At 36.8% G+C, this 21,203-nt stretch overlaps 1 protein-coding gene across 4 annotated transcripts in view; it reads right to left on the bottom strand.

The window, feature by feature from the left end:
• Positions 1 to 21,203, bottom strand: part of DTD1 (D-aminoacyl-tRNA deacylase 1) — a 221,091-nt gene that overhangs the window by 186,902 nt on the left and 12,986 nt on the right. For all 4 annotated transcript variants that reach the window (XM_072634547.1, XM_072634548.1, XM_072634550.1 and 1 more), the window contains exon 3: positions 10,771 to 11,006. In XM_072634547.1, coding sequence (XP_072490648.1) covers positions 10,771 to 11,006 — 236 coding nt within the window. The remainder of the gene's footprint in view (positions 1 to 10,770; positions 11,007 to 21,203) is intronic.

Raw genomic sequence — 21,203 nt, 5'->3', positions numbered from 1 at the left:
AGGAGAAAGAAGAGAATTTCAAGTTTGGGGGATAGCCAGTAAAAATGCCCATAGTAGAGAGATGGAGTGTATGTCTTCTAGAAACAACAAGGAGGCCAATGTCACTAGATCATAAGAGTATACGGGAGAATAGGGGGGAAGAGGGATGTAAAAAGACATGGAAAGATGGAAGGGGGAGGTGTAGATTATAAAGGGCTTTGAGCAACAAAAAGACAATTTTATATTTGAACAGGGAGGTAACAGAGGAGCCACTGAAGTTTACTGAGCAGACACAATGAGAGGTATACTTTAGGAAGACCGCTTTGGTAGAAGACAGATTGGTGTGGAAAGAGATTTGAAGCAGAAAGACTAACTGGAATGCTCTTGCAATACTCTGGGCATAAATGATTAGGATCTACACCAAGGTGATGGTAGTGCCTATGGAGGGAAAAGGCATTTGAGAGAGAAGTTATAAAGGTAAAATCAATAGAATCTGGTAACAGATTAGATATGGGGGTTAGAGAGAGTGGGTGACTGGGGGGAATAGCTGTAATCTTGAAATTAGGAAGTGGGGAGGTTTTGGGGAGAAAGATAACGAGTTCAGTTTGGGACATGTTAACTTTAAGATATCTAAGGGAAATCCAGTAGATGTCCAACAAGGAGTTAGAGATACAAGAGTGGAAGTCAGCAGAGAGGTTAGGTTTGGATTAGTATATTTAAGGATCATCAGCACAGAAGTACATTCAATTGGATTAACGTTATTTAACTGGCAATATATTTGGGGGGGGGGTCTATGTTTTAAAACTGTAATAGTTTTATGTTAATAAGATCATTATTTCTTGCATTATGATTCTGGGAAACCATTGTATAAGAAATGCTGTTAATTTGAGATGAGGAGATCAATAGGATGTGCAAGAATGTGGTGTAGATTCATACATTATGTGATTTAGGACCAAAGCAGGTACTGTAATGGGATAATTTTTGGCTTAATTTTCTTGCTGCCACTTACTTAAGACAGGCTTGTCACTTGTTCGCTAAGGTCTGCACAATCAAGTTTATCAACCATACAACCATAAGTCCTGTGTTAACCAGTTTGTTTCCTATTTTTAACTAATACAAATCTTTGTTTTCTACTATTTGTTCCCTGATTTGTAAGTCATCTTCCCTTATTTGCTCTTTTAAAGTCCATTGTACCCATCCTGCTTATGTAACCAAAACCTATATGAGGTTGTAGAAACTGCGGCTCTGGGTTCATCAACTTATTGGTCAGTGATGCCTACACTCTGAGCACAATAAACTTTGATTTTTCCCTTTCTCTGCATTGTTTATTACATGACTGGCAGCAGTTCTTATCAATGGATCCTTGAACAATTATTGTCATATAACTGATTCAAATACGTAAGAACAAAAACCATTCCCCAACTGATAAATGGTCACAGGATCTAAGCAGTTTTCATTAAGAAAAAAAACTGAAAAAGAACCTGTGTACATGAAAATATTTATAGCAACTCTCTTTGTATGTCATGGAAACACTTGTTTTGATCCATAGTTTGAAAAGAAAATCTTTAAAAAAAACAAAAGTTACACTCCCAATACCAGGTTAAGCTCTTATCCTCTATTTAAATAAAGAGGTTATATGGGGGTGCTGGGGTGAGGGGTAATCTATATAGTTTAGAAATATATTTTCATGAATATTTCTTGCATATTTTGTTTGCTTTTTATCTAAATGATCTATCAAAGTATCCCATTTCTCTAGGTTTTAATTAACTGCACAATAACACCACTGTTTTCAAAAGGACTGCTTAAAACTTCTAGTGTTATTTTTTTTTTAATCTGTATTTTTGGGGGGGCGGAGCCAAGATGGCGGAGTAGAAAGACACAGATACAGAGGCTCTCCCCACGCAGCCCATAAAAAACCTGCAGAGAGACTTTCAACAAATTTCAGAGCAGCAGCAGTGGAGAACAGCAAAGTGGAGGAGATCTCCAGCCCAGAGTGACCTGAAAGGCCCACGGGAAACATCTGTTGCACGGGATGTAGAGCAGCGGAGCCCAGCCCAGCCTCAGCCGCGGCATTCAGCTGGCAAACAGCCTCCCGGAATCCCCAGTCCCAGTAGCAGCAGTTCCCAGATCCCTCAACCCACAGGCGCCAAAGGTCAGTGACTGGGAGTTTTCAACTGGCCAAGAAGGGAGAAGAGCCTTCCCACAGCTCCGGCAGCAGGCAGCTGCCTCAGAGGTCACATTGCAGGCACAGCAGCAGGATCCATTATTGGAGCGTAAAAACCTGGGGGCACTGAGGAGCTGATTCTTGCTTCTGCAGGCCCTGGGGGAGCTGGTCTTTGTCTCACACTGAATGCTGGCCCTGTCCATCCAGCTTATCTGAAAATCAGCCCCCAGGGCTGCCTTGGCGGAACTGGAGGCCAGGAGGCTATGGAGAGGAAACTCTGCTAAGATTCTGGGCACAAAAAATTCCTCTCTATGCCCAGACCAGTACACTCTTGATGGTGCCACCTTGGAAGAACTGAGATCTCACAAATTCCCAAAGTATACCCTACTCTTGACAAAGGACCCAAAAGTCAAGTAACTGGTTGGGAAAAATGCCCAAAAAAGGGAAAAAAAAATAAGACTATAGAAGGTTACTTTCTTGGTGAACAGATATCTTCTCCCATCCTTTCAGATGAGGAAGAACAAGGCTTACCATCAGGGAAAGACAAAGAAGACAAGGTTTCTGTATCCCAAACTTCCAAAATAAATATTCAATGGGTTTAGGTCATGGAAGAGCTCAAAAAGGATTCTGAAAATCAAGTAAGAGAGGTGGAGGAAAAACTGGGAAGAGAAATGAGACAGATGCAAGAAAAGCATGAAAAGCAGGTCAACACCTTGCTAAAGAAGACCCAAAAAAATGCTGAAGAAAATAACACCTTGAAAAATAGGCTAACTCGATTGGCAAAAGAGGTTCAAAAAGCCAATGAGGAGAAGAATGCTTTAAAAAGCAGAATCAGCCAAATGGAAAAGCAGGTTCAAAAGCTCACTGAAGAAAATAGTTCTTTAAAAATTAGAAGGGAACAGATGGAGGCTAATGACTTTATGAGAAACCAAGAAATCACAAAACAAAACCAAAAGAATGAAAAAATGGAAGGTAATGTGAAATATCTCATTGGAAAAACAACTGACCTGGAAAATAGATCCAGGAGAGACAATTTAAAAATTATGGGACTACCTGAAAGCCTTGATCAAAACAAGAGCCTAGACATCATCTTTCATGAAATTATCAAGGAAAACTGCCCTGAGATTCTAGAACCAGGGGGCAAAATAAATATTGAATGAATCCACTGATCACCTCCTGAAAGAGATCCAAAAAGAGAAACTCCTAGGAACATTGTGGCCAAATTCCAGAGTTCCCTGGTCAAGGAGATAATATTGCAAGCAGCTAGAAAGAAACAATTCAAGTATTGTGGAAATACAATCAGGATAACACAAAATCTAGCAGCTTCTACATTAAGGGATTGAAGGGCGGGGAATATATTACAGAAGTCAAAGGAACTAGGACTAAAATCAAGAATCACCTACCCAGCAAAACTGAGTATAATACTTCAGGACTTTCAAGCATTCTTGATGAAAAGACCAGAACTGAAAAGAAAATTTGACTTTCAAACACAAGAATGAAGAGAAGCATGAAAAGGTAAACAGTAAAGAGAAGTCATACGGGACTTACTAAAGTTGAACTATTTACATTCCTAGAGGGAAAGACAATATTTGTAACTCTTGAAACTTTTTTCAGTATCTGGGTAGTTGGTGGGATTACACACACACACACACACACACACACACACACACACACACACACACACACACACACACACACACACACAGGGTGAATTGAATAGGATGGGATCATATCTTCCAAATAATGAAATTAAGCAGTGAGAGAGAAATATATTGGGAGGAGAAAGGGAGAAATGGAATGGGGCAAATTATCTCTCATAAAAGAGGCAAGTAAAAGACTTTTCAGTGGAGGGAAAAAGGGGGGAGGTGAGAGAAAAAACATGAAGCTTACTCTCATCACATTCGACTAAAGGAAGGAATAAAATGCACACTCATTTTGGTATGAAAACCTATCTTACAATACAGGATAGTGGGGGAGAAAGGGATAAGCAGGGTGGGGGGGATAATGGAAGGGAGGGCAGTGAGAAGAGGGAGCACTCTTGGGGAGGGTTAGGATCAAAAGAGATAATAGAAGAAACAGGGGGCAGGATAGGATGGAGGGAAATATAGTTAGTCTTACACAACATGACTACTATGGAAGTCATTTGCAAAACTACACAGATATGGCCTATATTGAATTGCTAGCCTTCCCAAAGGGAATGGGTGGGGAGGGAGGGATGAAGAGAAGTTGGAACTCAAAAGTTTTAGGAACAACTGTTGAGTATTGTTCTTGCAACTAGGAAATAAGAAATACAGGTAATGGGGTATAGAAATTTATCTTGCCCTACAGGACAAAAGAGAAGATGGGGATAAGGGAAAGGAGGGATGTTAGAAGGGAGGACAGATTGGAGATAGAGGTAATTAGAATGCTCAGAGTTTAGGGGTTGGGGGAGGGGAGAAATGGGGAGAAAATCTGGAACCCAAAATTTTGTGGAAATGAATGTTGAAAACTTAAATAAATAAATTTAAATTAAAAAAAAATCTGTATTTTAAAAGATGAACAAAACATTGAGAAGTAGTATGTATCAAAGCTGGGACTTGAACCTCAGAGGTAAATGGGGTACAGAAGGACCAAGAAGAAAACTAGCAACTGGGGTAAATTAAGAAAGGACACATTTAGGAGATGGTATTTGAGTTGAGCTTTGAAGGAAATGAGGGAGTCTAAAAGACAAAAACAGTATATTCTAGCCAAAGGAAAGGAGACTGTACCAGGCAAAGAGATAGGAGCTGGAATATCCCATGCAAGGAAAGCAAGTAGGCCAGTTTGACTAGAACACAGAGTATATGAACAAGAATAATGTATGAGCCTGGAAAAGTAGCATAGGGCACACCTGGAAAGGTAAGATGAAGTAAAAAAACTTTAAATGCTGAACAGAAAAGTTTATCAGAACAATACCAAACCATGGAGGCCTTCTGAGGAAAGCAATGACATGGTCAGACCTATGTTTTAGGAATATCCATTTAACAGTTATGTGGAGAGAGGATGGATGAGAGAGAGGAGAAGCTTATGATGGGGGAGATCATTTAGAAGACTATTGCAACAGAGTAGGCAAGAGGTGATGAAGGTCTAAACAAGGATGGTGGTCCTGTGAGTGGAGAGAAGGGGACAAATGCCAGAGATATTGCAGGGACAGAATCAACAGAATTTGAAAATTCATGTTCTTGGGAGGGGAAATGGAGGGAGAAGAAGAAATATCAACGGATGACTGAGACTATAACCTGAATAACTAGAAGAATTCTGGTGTCTGACAAAAAATTGGATGGGAATATTAGAACCAATATGAAGAGCTTTCAAGTCAAAGAAAAAATACTTCAAGTAATACTCCAAGTACCAATGAGCCTCAGTCAGGATCAACAGGATTTGGCAGCCACTATATTAAAGAAACAAAGAGCTTCTGACATTTCAGAAGGTAAAGAAAGTAATACAAAACTACTGAAGCCTACAACCAAGAATAACTTACTCAGCCAAACTGAGCATAATAACTTACTCAGCCAAACTGAGCATAATCTGAACAGGGAAAAAAATGGACTTGTAATGAAGATCCTGATGAAAAGACTGCTAAATTGTATGTGATCCTGCCTAAGATTCCTTGGTATTCACAGTATTTTTCTTTGACCTGGAAGTTCTGCATTTTGGCTCTAATATTACTAAGAGTTTTCATTTTAGGATTCTTTCAGGAGGTGATGATGGATTTCTTCTATACCTACTTTGCCCTCTGGTTCTAAGAGGTCTAGACACTTGTCTTTCATGATTTCTAGAAATACAATGTCTAAACTTTTTCTGGTCATGGATTTCAAGAAGTTCAATGGTTCTTAGGCTACCTATTCTTTATATATTTTTCAGCTCAATTTTTTTTTTGGCAATAAGATAACCTTTTCAGCCTTTTGGCTTTAACGTTTCTTGTTCTCTCATGGAGTCATTGGCTTCCATTTCATCTATTATAATTTCCAGGGAGATTGTTATATGGGCAAGGCTCTGTTCCTCTTGTGCCAAGCTGTTAATTCCCTTTCCAATTTTTTCCTAACTTTCATTTCATTTGTAAAAAACATTTTAACTTTTTTTTTTAAACTATTGCTTCAACTCTTCAAGGAATACTAGTAGAATTTGTGTGAGAGATGTTTTTCTTCAAAGCTTTCCTTGTAGATGTTCTGTTTTCTTCTATGTTAGTATCTTGAGCACTCATAATAGCTTTTAATGGGATGGGGGAGGGGTAATTATTGCTGTTGTTAATTTGCTCATTATTCCAGCTTCCCTCCTGACTTATAACTTTATATTAGGACTAGGAGGCAACATCTGGTCCAGATGTTGCTTTCTTGAGATACTGAATTTTGTTATTCCAGGATCTCAGGAACATCTCTGGCTGGAATTTCAGTGTTGCTAAACTGGTCTGATCCACAGCAAAGGCTGATCACTGTCCTTGTCTAACCTCTGCAAGTCCCTGACCTGAGTTTAAGTCTGATCAACAGGCTTGTGGGCTTGCCCCTGGTTACAGTTTCAGTAGACTCATGTAACGTTAATTATGTTAAAGAGAATTAAAGAGAGTCAAAGATCTTCCCCATCCATTAATGGGCCTGCCCATTAAGGAAAGCTTGATTAGGGGAGATTTGTTTTGTAGGAAGGCTCACAACTTTTGTTAATTTTTAATGAGGCACTGGCTCTCAAGGGTCCTGATATCCTCTGGCTCTGAAAAGTGTATAAATACTCTGTTTTGGGGCTTATTCACTGGAAGTGTTTGTTTGGCCAGATAAGACACTGGGTAGCCACTAAGGAGCCCTCCAGCTTTGAAAATACAGACATTGGCGTATGTAATAATCGGACAGTTGGATCTGTCTGTTGATCTGTGATGTATGTATTGCTTATGGTCAGACAGTTGGAAGCCCTGTCTGTTGGTCTTCATTTCTGCTTGTATTTTCTCTGAAGTTCAGGGTGCTGACTTTTTCCCCTGAACTAAGTGAATGATATATGTGCTTGATCAAAGTAGATTGTCGACTCCTCAAAAGGTGCTTTCCTTTCAGAAAAGCACATCTAAGAACCAGTAAAACAGGCCCTTCTGTGTATGTTGGAGTTCTTGCTGTTACAACTGCTGCCAGACTCAGCCATTATCAGCCAACTGAAAAGCTCCACAAGATCAGTGACAGAACTATTGGCTTTCCTCTATCTGCGATTCCTGCCCTAGTTATTCTTCCACAGTCTTCAAATTAGGTTTATGGCTGAAAATGAAACTTTGTCCCACTCTTGAAGTCAGGGCCACCCAGCCACTGTTTACTTCTGAATTTGTATCTCATTCAGTACACAGCCTAAAGTTCACTACCACTTCTTGCCCTCGAATGTCACCTCTAGGCTCAGGTCCCCTCTTCAATCCTCCTGAGTCTGTGACCTGGACTGGGTACTGAATGAAAGAATTGCCATTTAGCAGCTATTCTCATATCCTGCACAAGGTCTGGGACCTCTTCTTGCCTTACTGCACATAACCTTGGTCCTCTTTCAGTTCCTGCACATTGGAATATTCTATACAGTGTACCCCAGACCACATCCTTACCTCAGAGTCTGCAGACCTCTCTGACTTTGTCCCCATGCTCACCTGGGCTAGAAATGTGACTCCCTATGATTTTTTCTTGGATTTTCTGATCAGGACTTGTTCTTATGGCTTTTCTAGATCTTTGTGGAAGAGATATGGTAGGTGAGCTTAGTAATACTTCTTGTTATTCTGCTCTTCTATCTCTCAGTATTCTGTCAATCACCTTTTTTTTTTTTTTGGTTGGTAGTAAGAACCAAGATTATTTTCCTATCTTTGACACGCTCCCCACTATTTCAAATATCTTGAAATTTGATCTTTCAATGCTCTCAAAGTAGCATCACCTCCAGTATAGCTTGGGATACCTGTTCTATCCTACCTGCTCTTCTCATCTTTATTTTATTTAACGCCATTTCAACTTCCTCACATAACACAAAGCACTCTTTCACAATTTGCATAGAGTCCAAATATGGTTCCATACTGTAGTGGAAAAAGAATTCTTTACCTGTACCTAAAATCTGCCTTACCTGTTTTCCCATTTTGTATTGTTTTATGCTCTAAATGCTGACCAAAATCTAATTTTAAAAATAAAGTTTTTTTTTTCACATACCAGAAATGAGAAAGAATTGAAGAAAAAGAGCTCTACTGGGTACAAACTTGCAAAGTTGGCAGAACTATTTTTCACTGTTATTCAAGGCTACTGTTTGTCAACTCCTTCAGTTCTCACAGATGTCGCCTTTCAAGAGTTTAATTCTCTGTCTCAGATATGTCTCCTCCATACATTCTCATGCATCTGCTCACACAGATACTCTTTTTGCATCTGGCAAATGAACTAAATGAATAATTTTGTTTCAAACCCCTCTTCTGCTCAATCCCAATTTCAAGAACTGTGGACCCCAGGAGGAGTGCCAACTGAGCCTTGAAGATGATACAACTAAAGATATAAAAGAATGAATTAAAAAAAGAAAAAATAGAATCTACAAACTATATGATTGCTAACACCTTTGTGTACCCTTTTTTCCACTCTGCCACTATCACTGCAGAAAGGTTCTGTACAATACTAAGGACTATTTTGGGTGTTTTTCTTTTTTTCATTCACTGACACAACTCAGTACTTCATCACCAAGTGACCAGCTTCCTGATAATGAGCCTACATGTACTTAGCAAGGCTGGTCCTTACGAAGCAGACATAGTCTATTGCCAAGATTATACTAAAAGTAGTTCCATCTTAATGGAATCTTCTGGAGTCTGAGTGCTATTGACATAGACTTTGAGACTCCAGAGTCATATACCTCCCCAAAGAGGCATCACAGCAGGATCTGAGGGAAGCTGTAGAGTATTGGCTCCTGTACTTCACCCCTTCAATGTCACATTAACTCCTGTGTCTACTTTGAAATAGAACTACTCATCATAAAGAAGGCAGAGCTGATGCAGAAAAAATGATTCATTCCCTGGCCCTGAATGCATATCCTAATTTCCTCTGCTCATGACTTCAGTAATTCTCAGAACCATAACTAGAATGAAGTAACCTGGGTTTATATCAGGCATCTATCTGAGGAATGCATTTTCTTCATGTAGTGGTAAACAGACCACAATCCCTGTGCCTCTCACCTTATGTTCTTTCACCAGTTCATGACTTTTCAGGGGAAGGATGAGCTCCACCCCACCTTGTGAAGTTGGACCTCCCACTGTGCTGTCATCAATATTACCACACTCTTTCTTCAGGTCCCCCATCACCTTTGCCTCAGGTAAAAAAAATTCCTAGTTAACCTCTGAGAGATTTCTCTTCCCCAATAAACAGGTATTCAGGGCTTAGTAAAGAGAAATATCCTGTATCACTGGTTTAGGTCCAGTAGTGATGAAAATAACTATTTTAAGAGGCAACTGGAGAGAGTTAAGAAGCAATTATTTTTTAAAGGGGCAAAAAAGTAGAAAAATAAAAGTCTTTACCATGAGAAACCATTCCACCAATGGACTAGACAACAGACTTTTTTTCAGAAACATTGTGGAGAAGATATCTTGTTTGTACATAATTGTTTGCATATTGTCACCTTGAGAACAGGTGGCATTTACCTTTCTTTGTATCCCCAGTACTTAGCACAATGACAAGTACTTAATAATTATTTATTGACTGTTTTTTTACTCACTGCTTTTTAGAGGAATGTGAGGAGCCTGACTCCCTTGAAACTTCTTACTTTGCCATTTTCATTAGGAGACATAATAAAGAATTTAGGTTTACCAGCTGTAGGCACCTCGATTATAGGTCTGGTACATAAGCTCCTACTGAATTTTCTAGTTCCAATATAGACAAAGAGTCCAATAGGGAGAAAGGACTGTCTTCTTTAAAAAAAGCAATTATTCATGAAAACCAATCTTCTCTACCGATGTAGAAGAAAGCAAGTGATAGCTCAGGCAAATACTCTAAACATAGTTCTTTTCATAACACAAGGTACAGAATGAAATACCAGTATCATAATATGTATGTATCCCATATGTATATGTAAATGTATCACATACATGTGCATGTGTATATACCTATACATTTCCTGACAAGATCAAAAATAAGACATTTAAAAATTTAACTCCTAAAGGGCTATCAAAAATATAACCATAACATCTGACAACTGACAGGAATATTTGAGAAAAAAATGAAGGGCAGTCTTGGAATAGAAATGTTCTATTCCATTAGGACAGTAATGAAAAAAGAAAACACTGCAAAAAGTTTTTTAAAAGATAAAAATTCTACTATCATCCAAATCATTTTCTCCAATATTTCAAATGGCTGAAAGGCTGTATAAAGGACTAAAAGGGCAGATGGCAAACAATGAAAACAATACAAACAAATAAAAAAGCACTAACTGCAACCTGAACAATAATTTAGTATCATAATTAAAAAATAATTAGCAAAAAAAAATTTGAAATTGCCAGGGGAAAAAGGCATTTATTTCTAACATATTATTAGTTTTTTTATGAGGTAGCAAATCTAACTAGCCTTCCACCAAAATTTCCATAATTCCCATAATGAGGCCTTTCTTTCATTTCTTTTCCCTCTTATTCTACAGGCACAACATACCTTTAATGAGCTCTGGCTTATAAGCCTTTCTAAGCTGCGCAAGGAAATTGTTGTAGAAAGTCTCTGCTTGCTCCGTAGGCATCGCCATATGATAGTCTGGTTTGTTTCCTTTCAGAATACACTGAAGAGTAAACTGGCTGACACATAACACTTCATACTGTTTGTCCATCACACTTTTTGACCAGTGTTTCCCACTTTCATCTTCAAACACCCTCAGGTTTAAAATCTTTCGAACCCTGCAAAGAAAAACACAGCAGTGAAAGCTAACTGTAAAACCATAAGCAACTTCCCCCTTGAAATACATCCAAATAGAATATGTTGCGAGGTTTCCATATTTATAAAAGGAAGGAACTGGACTAGATGATCTCTACGTCCCTTGTAGCTCTAGTACCATGATCCTATGAAATAAGGGAAACAATTTGTGAATTGGTATAGAATTCAAGTAAGAAAAATCAAATGTGCATAATTTATCAACTGAGATCACTATCTTTTTTGGGTGGAAGAAATTTCCTCAAATATAATCAAATGCTAAAGCATTAAGTTTATCCTTTAAGATCAAAATAAAATCTTCCCCAAAATTGAGATTAATATGCATGTTGAGGGCCAGGGTGGAGTGCGGTTGACAAGATCAGGACAGACCACAGGGAAACTGTTTTTTGAGACTGTGCTCATTATCATCCAGAATGGCTCTCCATGCCCCCCAGATGTTGCTGTCTCCATGAGACAAACAAGAGAATTACAGAAAACAAGGGATATGTAAAATAGATGCCCTCTAGGCGCACAGTCTTTAAGATGAGACTGATTAAATCATGAGGGCAGGAGACAAGCAGAATGTCAGGTAGGCTTGCAGTTTCTGTCTATAAATAGCTGGACCCTCAGATCAATAAAAGGAATTGGTCTACCTTCCCCCCACCCCCCACCCCACCCCCACTTCCCGTGTCTTCCTTCTTCACCACATCACCAAGCCGTGTGGGGACGCAGGCCGTCCGCTACATATGCATACCATAAACAACAAAAATTAAATCTCCTCTACCCTGGATCCTACCTTCGTAGAATTTCTTTAGAGCCTCATTCTCTCACATCTAATCTTGCAGGCTAATATTACATAAGAATGGCTGGTGAGCAAAAAATCATTCCAACTCAATTGCTACCAAAATTTGCTTTCCAAAGAAGCAAGTGGAAAAAATAAGTGGCAAAACTATAATGTGGTGTACTGAAAAGAAGACTGGAAGTGGAAGACAAGGAGATTAGGGTTCTGGCCTATGCTCTACACAGGCATAAATAAACTGCTAGCCTGTAGGCAAGTCACATAAGCCACTCTGGCTTTTTCTTCAAATGTATGAAACAATTTTCTCATCCTCATACACAAAGGGATTTGTGGTAGAGAAGTAGAGAACTTTACTGGAGTACAAAATGTTACATATGTCATCAGACTTAATCTGATATACGGCCTAGTTTTGCATAGTTAATAGTTTTCCCTTATTACAAAGGAAGTAGGTATAGAATTTATATTTAGAGACTACTATGATATAAAAGCAAAAGGTGTGAATAACATCTTAATTTAAATTTAAATAAGATTAAATAAGGGGGTTAAAAAAAAGAGGCTTTGGTGTGATCTTATCTTTCACTTGTTACTTTAAGTAGCAAGGAGCTCTCCTGCCCATTCCGTGCCTAAACCAGGGGTAGGGAACCTCTGGCCTTGAGGCCATATGTGGCCTTCTAGATCTTTGGGTGCAGCCTTTTAATTGAATTCAAGTTTTACTGAACAAATCCTTTTATTAAGGGGACTTGTCCTGTGAAGTTTGGATTCAGTCAATGGGTCACACTTGAGGTCCCAGAGGGTCACATGTGGCCTCAAGGCTGCAGGTTCCCAAACCTTTAATAGCTATTCTGTAGCTATACAGCAAGTTTAAATCAAAACTTGAATTTCTATATAAAAATTCAAATCAATTTAAATTGGGATGGTTTATATTTCACAATAAATTACATTTTCTTTATTGACATTTTTTCAGAAATCTAACCAACCTCTTCGCAAGGTAAGAGACATAGCATGTACTGTCTAGCTTTAAATCTATTTTACAAGAGGATGAAAAAAGCAGCCTGTCAATCATTATCTTAAGAGAGTCTCAGTCATGTCAATAATCTCAGAGCCTAGGTTAAGAAAATCTTTATAAGTATATAACATATTCTCTCATTCAAAAAACATTGTGTATTTTTATTTCAATGAGAGAAAGGGTTGTTTTTATGCATAAATCTAAGATGTGGTTGGATCATTTGAGGAGTGCTAGAAAGCCCTTTTTGACCAAAAGTATCTCCCCAAAGGATCTTAAGTACAAAAGTGAAATTTCATCATTAGAGATTAATTCCTTTTGACTAAGGTTTTGAGTTTCTAGGAGTACTTTGTTGAAATGGAAATATTCCTAAAGGATTAATGCAATAAGCCATTAACATTCAACAACATCAACTAGTTTTAAGAAACTGCTTTCTAATCTGGTATCAAAAGAAGTAGTGTGAAACAAAATAGATAATCTCTAATAAGAAAAAGCTGAAGGAAAAGACCCAAAGTACAGGCTATACCTGGCTGATCTCTGTACAGTAACAAACAAAAGTTGCAGACAGACAGGGAACAAAAATAAGGATGTTAGAAATTTGAAGGTATGCCAAAAGGATGAAGAATGGTAAAAAGGGGTCTTTAGTACCAAAAGTACAAAAGACACCTTATACTTACATACATTTAGACATTACCATGAAAGAGTACTTATCTCTCAGGATTTCAGATGGCTTTGCAGAAAAGGGAAGCCTAGTTGATTTCTCTAGCACATTTCTATGTACAAACTGCATAAAAATCATCACATAGACTTTCTCCTACCTCATCTTAACAATAGCTGTTTTCTCCTATTTGTGCCAAAAGCATAGAGATGGGAGGTAAAGAGTCATGAGAGGCCAAACAATACAGATGTCAACTCACTCACGTCTGCTCATTCTGTGTGATTCTCATCTATATTCTCCCATAAATTTGCAAGTGTTCCATCCAAAATGCTAGGGGCATTCTTCACATTTTCTCCGTATTATGTGCATACCAATGGAAAAATGTCCATTGGTTATCCCTTGCTCTATGTGATAAGCCCATCACTTTTCCCAATCACGTTTTTCAAGGGTCTGTCCTAGATACAGTACTTATAGGCAAACTCTATAGGTTGTCCATCAGAATATACAATGCAGTCTAAACAGTTGGCATTCTTCATCCATTTGGTTTTTCCAGTGTGGAGCCAAATTCTTGTGAATGAATTTGGATTTCATATAAGTGAATCTGTTCTGATGACATCCTTTATATAATTTCAATGAAATTCCTCATTTGCAATGTGCTGCAGCTTACTTACACACTGTTTCGCAACAATTTAGGTGGTCTTCATTATTAATTTTCAGCAACTGTAGTATTACATGATTCACAGCCATACAACTTCACTGAAAGAATATTTGTACTCATAAGATGGGTTTTAGGAAATGTACCTTCCTCCTTTCATTGGAGAGGTAGGAGCCCTTGAGTTTAGAATGTTGAATATATTATCAGATAAAATCACTGTAATGATTGGTTTTGCTTAATTATATTTCTATTACAATGAAAAATTCACTGTGAGGAAGAAATTACTGTAACGTAAAAACAAAAGACATCAATGACCTAAAAAATAAGAGATAAAAAGAGAAGGGCCTTAGATTCAGGGAAAGGTTTAGGGTCATTAAAAAAAAACTGAGTAATTTCTCAATGGCAATCTAACTTGTTCTCCTCCTCCAATTAAAATGTGGCCTCAACAACCTTGACAATTACAGTGGCTGTTCAAGAGACATATCATGACAGACAAGCTCTGAAAGCTTCCCATCAAACAGAATGTCACAGTCTGGACAATAGTCATTCCCCATCGACTTGGCTCTTCCAGAGCAGACAGTTTAACCAAACTCTTGAAGTATAGATCTCTTAGGGTTGACACAATGAGCACAACATCATCCATCACTTAGCATACAGTAAGTACTTAATAAATGCTTTTCCTTCTTTCATTCATTCATCAACAATCAGGAACATCTGATTTTACATAGAGTCCTTCTGAAATTTAGATTTTGAAATGGACCTCCTTTGAGACCACGGCAAACACTTCTGACAAACCTACATCCCTATTTTGTTTCACTTCAAGTTAAGGTTCATTGAATCAAGTTCTCTCCACTGTTACATGTTTCATACTATTTTCTGAGTTTGACGTGCACCGGAGAGAACTTGTTAAAGGAGACGCTTTAAAATAGAATTTTTTTGTCCTATTGAACCAAAATTTTTTATAGTCAAGAAAAACTACACACAGTAGAATACCGTACTTCCTCCATAACTTTCAATCACTTTTGTAATAATAAAGATAGTCTATCATGGATTATCACTTCCAAAAGCCTACCTGTTCCATTCGATATCCTCAAAGATACTCTTAATGCACACATAGCTTATTCTCATTAAAATGTTGTACAGAAGGCAAAGTAGACCTATGGGTCAATAATTATACTATACTGGTCACCTTTTTTCAGTAATAGTTTTTTCCACACATTTGGTATCTGCCTATCCATCTTTCATAAGCCTAGAAAATCAGTCCCTCAACATCCTCAAAAATGAACAGCCTTCAACATGGATCTCCTTGGAAGACCTTCACTTGACCTAATATTTTTCTGTATTTTGTTTTCTTCAGTGCCATTTCTATATGCTCTCTGAATTTGTGCCATTTTCTTGAGATTAAAGCATTTTTTCCTTAAAATGAAAAATAGAATTAATCAAGCTCTCCCACCAATTTTAATTCCTAGATTTGGTGGCAAATACCTCACCAACTGAGTGTTTCTGGTAAATCCACATCCATACCAGGAAAGAAAAAGGAAAGCACATGAAGAAAATTGACAGTCAAATGAGATTTATTGAAAGGTATTCTTTAAAACTGTAGGTTTCAGGAAGGCTACAAATCTCCAAGTCTCTGTCAGAGGAACTGTGGGGGTTTGGGGGGAAGAAAGAAGGGGAAGGTGAAATGAGGGAATATGAACAGCTCCAGTTAAGTCTTCTCAGTCTTCCCTTTTCGTGCAGAAGTGGTTCCATCTCTGAAGTACATTAATGCTGTTTCACCAGTTTTCCTTTCTCCCCAGGGTCTCTAAGGTAGTGATCGGTATACAATGAATGGATATATGAATCAATACTAGCACCTCTGAGCCTAGATCTATACTTGGAGATCTCTGAACACTGCAATTGACTGCAGGGGACAAAGGAAGACAAAAAAAGTTAAGAAACTGACCCACCTCCATGGCTAATTTGACAGTTTTACACAGAAACAGAGGTTTGCTTTCATGGCCCTGGCTGGGTTCCAAAATAAATTTTCCCAGAGCCTAGATGCCTATTCTTCTGTACAGGCAGTCATGAGTTTATTAGGGGTTTTATATGACCAAACAAAGAAAGAGATTACAGTTTGTTCATGGCATAAATGTTTTAATTTAATTCTTAACTCTCCTGACCCAGTCTCCATTCTCTTAAGCATACCAAAGGTACAACAATTAAAATTAATTCAGGACTTTTTGTTCAGTACTTCACATTTTAAGGTGTCTTAATAGAATAGACCCTAATACATATGTCCACAACTATGATATGTAGTTCTACTGTCATTGAGAAAGAAAATAATGTCATAAATATCTTTAAAAAAAACTCAAAGGTTCTACCTCAGATCTACCAGACTATAAAAAATGACCAAAAAAGGTAATGACAGTATCTAAAAAATGGCTATAGGAGGATATACACATAATTTACCACTGGGAGAGCTATGAATTGATAATATTTTGAAACTATATTATATTGAAAGTAATTTGGAACTATACTTTAAAAGGTACTAAACAGTGACATCATGACTGATCATATGCCCCAAAGAGATCAAAAAAGGAAGCAAGTGACTCATATCCACAAAAGTATTTATAGAATCACTCTTTGTTGTAGCAAAGAACTGAAAGCAAAGATAGCATTTATTAATTGACCAAACTAATTATGGCATACATATATACCTATACCAAGCAGTACACCTGCCAAGACAAACCCAAGAACTACATGAATATCATTATGAAATACTTTTTATAAAAATAAAGTCAGATCTAAATAAGCGGAAAAATAATAACTGTTCATGACTGGGCCAGGCTAATATAAAAAAAAATGACAATTCTATCTAATCTACGTATTCAGTGTCATCTCAATTAAATTATCAAAAAATTATTTCATTGAGCTAGAAAAAAATCATGATAAAATTCATTCTGAAGAACAAAAGGTCAAGAATATCAATGGAATTAGTGGGGAAAAAAATGTAAAGTAAGGAACTCTAACAGTGCCAGATCTTAAACTATAATATAAGGTGGTAATTAACAAAATTATCTGGTACTGGCTAAGAAACAGAAGAGTGGATCAGTGGAATAGAATACCTATTCTATTCTATACAGTACACATTAGTAAATTATTTTAGTAGTCTTGTGTTTAATAAATGTAAATATTTTAGCTTTCAGCATAAAAATTCGCTGCTTGGTAAAAATTGCTGGAAAAACTGGAAAGCAGTCTGGCAGAAACTAGGTATAGACCAATATTTTACACTATTTCTCAAGATAAGATCCAAATGGATACACGACCTAGACATAAAGGGAGATATAATAAGTAAATCAGAAGAACATGGAACATATCATCTATCAGATTTATAGATAAGAGAGGATGTTATGAATAAACAAGAGGCAGAGAACACTGTGAGATAGAAAATGGATAATTTTGATTGTATCAAATTAAAAAGGTTTTGTACAAAAAAAACCAATGTAGCCAAGATTAAAAGGAAAGCAGAAAATTAGGGAGGGGGGAAGAATCTTATAGGCAGTTTCTCAGATAAAGGCTTTATATCTCACATTCCTGAATTAATAAATGATCAAAGGATATGAACAGGCAGTTTTTGGAGAAAGAAATTAAAGCTATAAATAATCATACGAAAAAATGCTCTAAATCATTATGGACTAGACAAATGCAAATTAAAACAACTTTGAGATACCAATTCACACTTATCAGATTGGCTAAAATGATAGAAGGGGAAAATAACAAATATTGTAGGTGATGTGGACAAACTGGGACATTAATACACTGCTGGTGGAACTATGAAGTGATACAACCATTTTGGAAAGTAATCTGTAATTACCCCTACAGAGTTATAAAACTATGTACACCTATTGACTCAGACCACTATTAGGTCTGTTTCTTGAGGTGATCAGGGAAAAAGGAAAAAAATCTATATGTTATAAAATATTTACAGCAGCTTTCTTTGTGATTATGAAAAACTGGAAATTGAGAGGAAACCCATCAAGTGAGGAAAACATGGAAAGACTTGCCTGAAATAAGAGTGAAACAAACAGAACCAAAAAAGTCACATAGAGTCAAAATAATATTATTTGAAGAGTAAATGTGAATGACAGCTATTCAGAGTTATATGAACATTCAAATCAACTACAAGGGACCAATGAAGAAAAATGCTATCTACCTCCAGAGAAAGAACTGATATGTGGAACTATGCAATGTACAATTTCATATTTAAATATATGTATGTATGTATATGCAAATACATATATGTATAAACACACACATGTGCATGTGTCAAATGTTGGGTTTCTCTAGTGTAAGACTGGGAGGGAGGAAGAGAAACAGCTTAGAACTTAAATGTAACAAAAAATAAAATAAAATTCTAAAATATTTATAGCATCATCTTTCGTTGTAGCAAAGAACTGAAACCAGCAAAAGCATTCATTAATTGGCTAAACAAATTATGGCATACAAATGTGAGGGGATATCATTACATCATAAATGATGAAAGGGATGGCTTCAGAAATACCTGGGAAAACTTGTATGAACTGATGCAAAGTGAAATGAGCAGAACCAGGACAACAACTGACATAATGGCCACAAGACCACAAGCAAGCACAACAGCAGAAGACTGGTGATGAATCATGCTTCCCATTTTTTAACACAGAGGTGATGAACTGGAGGAGCAGAATGAAGTCTATACTTACAGAAAATGTCAATGGGTAGATTGATTTGGCTTGACTCTATTTATTTGTTGCAAGGGAAAGCTTTTCTGTGGGGAGGGAGGGAATAGTCAAAAGAGTTACAGGAGGCATGGCAGTAATACCAAAACATGGGGAAAAGCATCAATGAAGCTTTTTAAAAATGCACAGAAGAAAGCTGAAGGAAATTCAGAAGGGGAAAAAGACAAGGCAGTGGTTGAAATTACTGAGTTAAATTTAATGCAGACTCGGGAAAAACTTCCACAGTATCATAAAAATACTCTTTTTCTATTCTTTTTATAAGAAAATGCTCATATTTGTCGATCTGTCAAGTTCATAATAGTAAAAAAAAAAAAAGCATTTTATAAAAATCCTTACAAATTTGTTTTCCATTTTTCATGTTTGCTATCATCATGGTTTCTCGGATAACTTTACCAAGATGGGTCCCATGACATTTTCTTTGAACTTGTTTAAATTAGGCATCAGCTCAAAATAACATTTTGGAAATCCAAGTCTTACAAATAGCTCCTCAAGAATGATAGTGGTACACTCAGAGAGAGAAATATGGAAGTCACTCACATAATGTAGCAGATCATGTTTGTGTATGTGTATCTGTTTGTGTATCATGTTCTGATTTGTTATACGGATTCTTTCATTTATCTTAGTCTGACTACATAGCATGACTATAGTGAAAATATACTCAATAGGAAAGTATATGTAGAATCTATACAGAATTGTATGCAGTCGTGGGGAGGGAGGGAGGTAGTGGGGGGTGGGTGGGGAGGGATAAAATCGCAATTGTATGGCAGTGATTGTTAAACATTAAAAAAAATAAAAAAATTAATAAAAAAAAAAAAAAGAATGATAGTGGTAAGAATAAATAACCAGATTAATGTTCTTTTCCAATATTCCTTAAGCATTTCATTAATACATCTTCACTTATTTCATCAACTTAGGTATTAATAAAGAGAATGACAAACAGTAAACTTAAGTTTTTTAACAAGTTCAACACAGAAATCAAGTTTCTGAAACCACAGAAGGTGGGCCAGTCACACAGTGAAATTGAGGGATAACAAATGAACAACAAAACTTACTCTCGTACCCATAAACTATAAAAGGACTTAGAAAATGGATGTCCAACACTTAAAAATGCTGTGTAAAAAATCTATAGGAAAACATGGCAAAGAAAAACACAGGATGAGAATCTTCGCTGATAATGGGAATATACCTACAAATGAGATCACATAACTAGAGAGAAGCAAGGACAATTCATTGGTACATTATTTGGTCTATCTGAACTTCATCCCTTAGACTGTATCTAATCCCTCCATAATCTGGAAGATAAATATTAGTGAGTTACATGAGGCTCAAAGAATTTAAAAAATGTAATTATGAACATACAGCTAATAAGTGCAAAGAGGGGAGAGGAATTAAGTCAGCTTGACTCTAAATTCAGCCCATTCTTAGCTAACCATACTGCTTTTGGTACACTTTTGTATCCACCAAACCATTTTCTCCTTAACTGTATGCAAATGCTAATATTTAGATGGAATCTAGTGCCAAACTGCAGTGAAAAAGTAAAATGAATGCAGGGAGGTTACAACAAAACATGACTTCACTCTCTCCTTATTCACATACATTTCTCTATGACACATAATTTTCATTCTAGACATATTAGGATTTTGCTACCTATATTACAATCATCAACTCAAATATAATACCATCAAGGAAAGCAAGAACATGATCTTCTAAGCTTTAGTGGTATTGCTTTAATTAGTTTCAAAGTCTTGGTCTCTATTTTAATTCCCAATTACATTTTCTACCAGTTGCAATGCCCATATATATTGTTTCCCTGGATACACCATAAGATAAGTTTAATATTTAATATTCAAACTGACATGTCTGACATCAATCATTTTCCATGTTACCCCAAGCTAGACTTCTATTTAAAATTAAATTAGTTGTTGCCATACCAAGAAGCATTTAAGGAACTAGAAGCCTCTTCTCAACTTGAGTACAAACTAGCTCAGTAACATCTGACCCTTTTGTTGTTGAGATATATTGTTATTGGTTATTTGATTTGACAAAAGAAACCTTCCCATAACCCAGAGCCAAGACATGTTGAAATGACACAATTATTTTTAAATGCAAGTGAATTTAAATTTTATTTTTTGAGTATTTTTCATCCCATTGTGAAACTAATTACACTAGAGGCCCTAAAGCCACTGTGGGGTGTGGTCAAAACAAAAATTGAGATCCATGGTACTGATTTATTATTGTGTCTGCTCACCAAATTCAAGCATTTACACTTGATAGTGCAATGTTTGACACTCTTACTGAGAGGTTCAACCCAG

The sequence above is a fragment of the Notamacropus eugenii genome, chromosome 1 (genome assembly GCF_028372415.1).
Source record: "Notamacropus eugenii isolate mMacEug1 chromosome 1, mMacEug1.pri_v2, whole genome shotgun sequence".
In the NCBI taxonomy this organism is placed as follows: domain Eukaryota; kingdom Metazoa; phylum Chordata; class Mammalia; order Diprotodontia; family Macropodidae; genus Notamacropus; species Notamacropus eugenii.
Note: the sequence above shows the minus strand (reverse complement) of the source record. Positions and strands in the feature narration are given on the sequence as shown.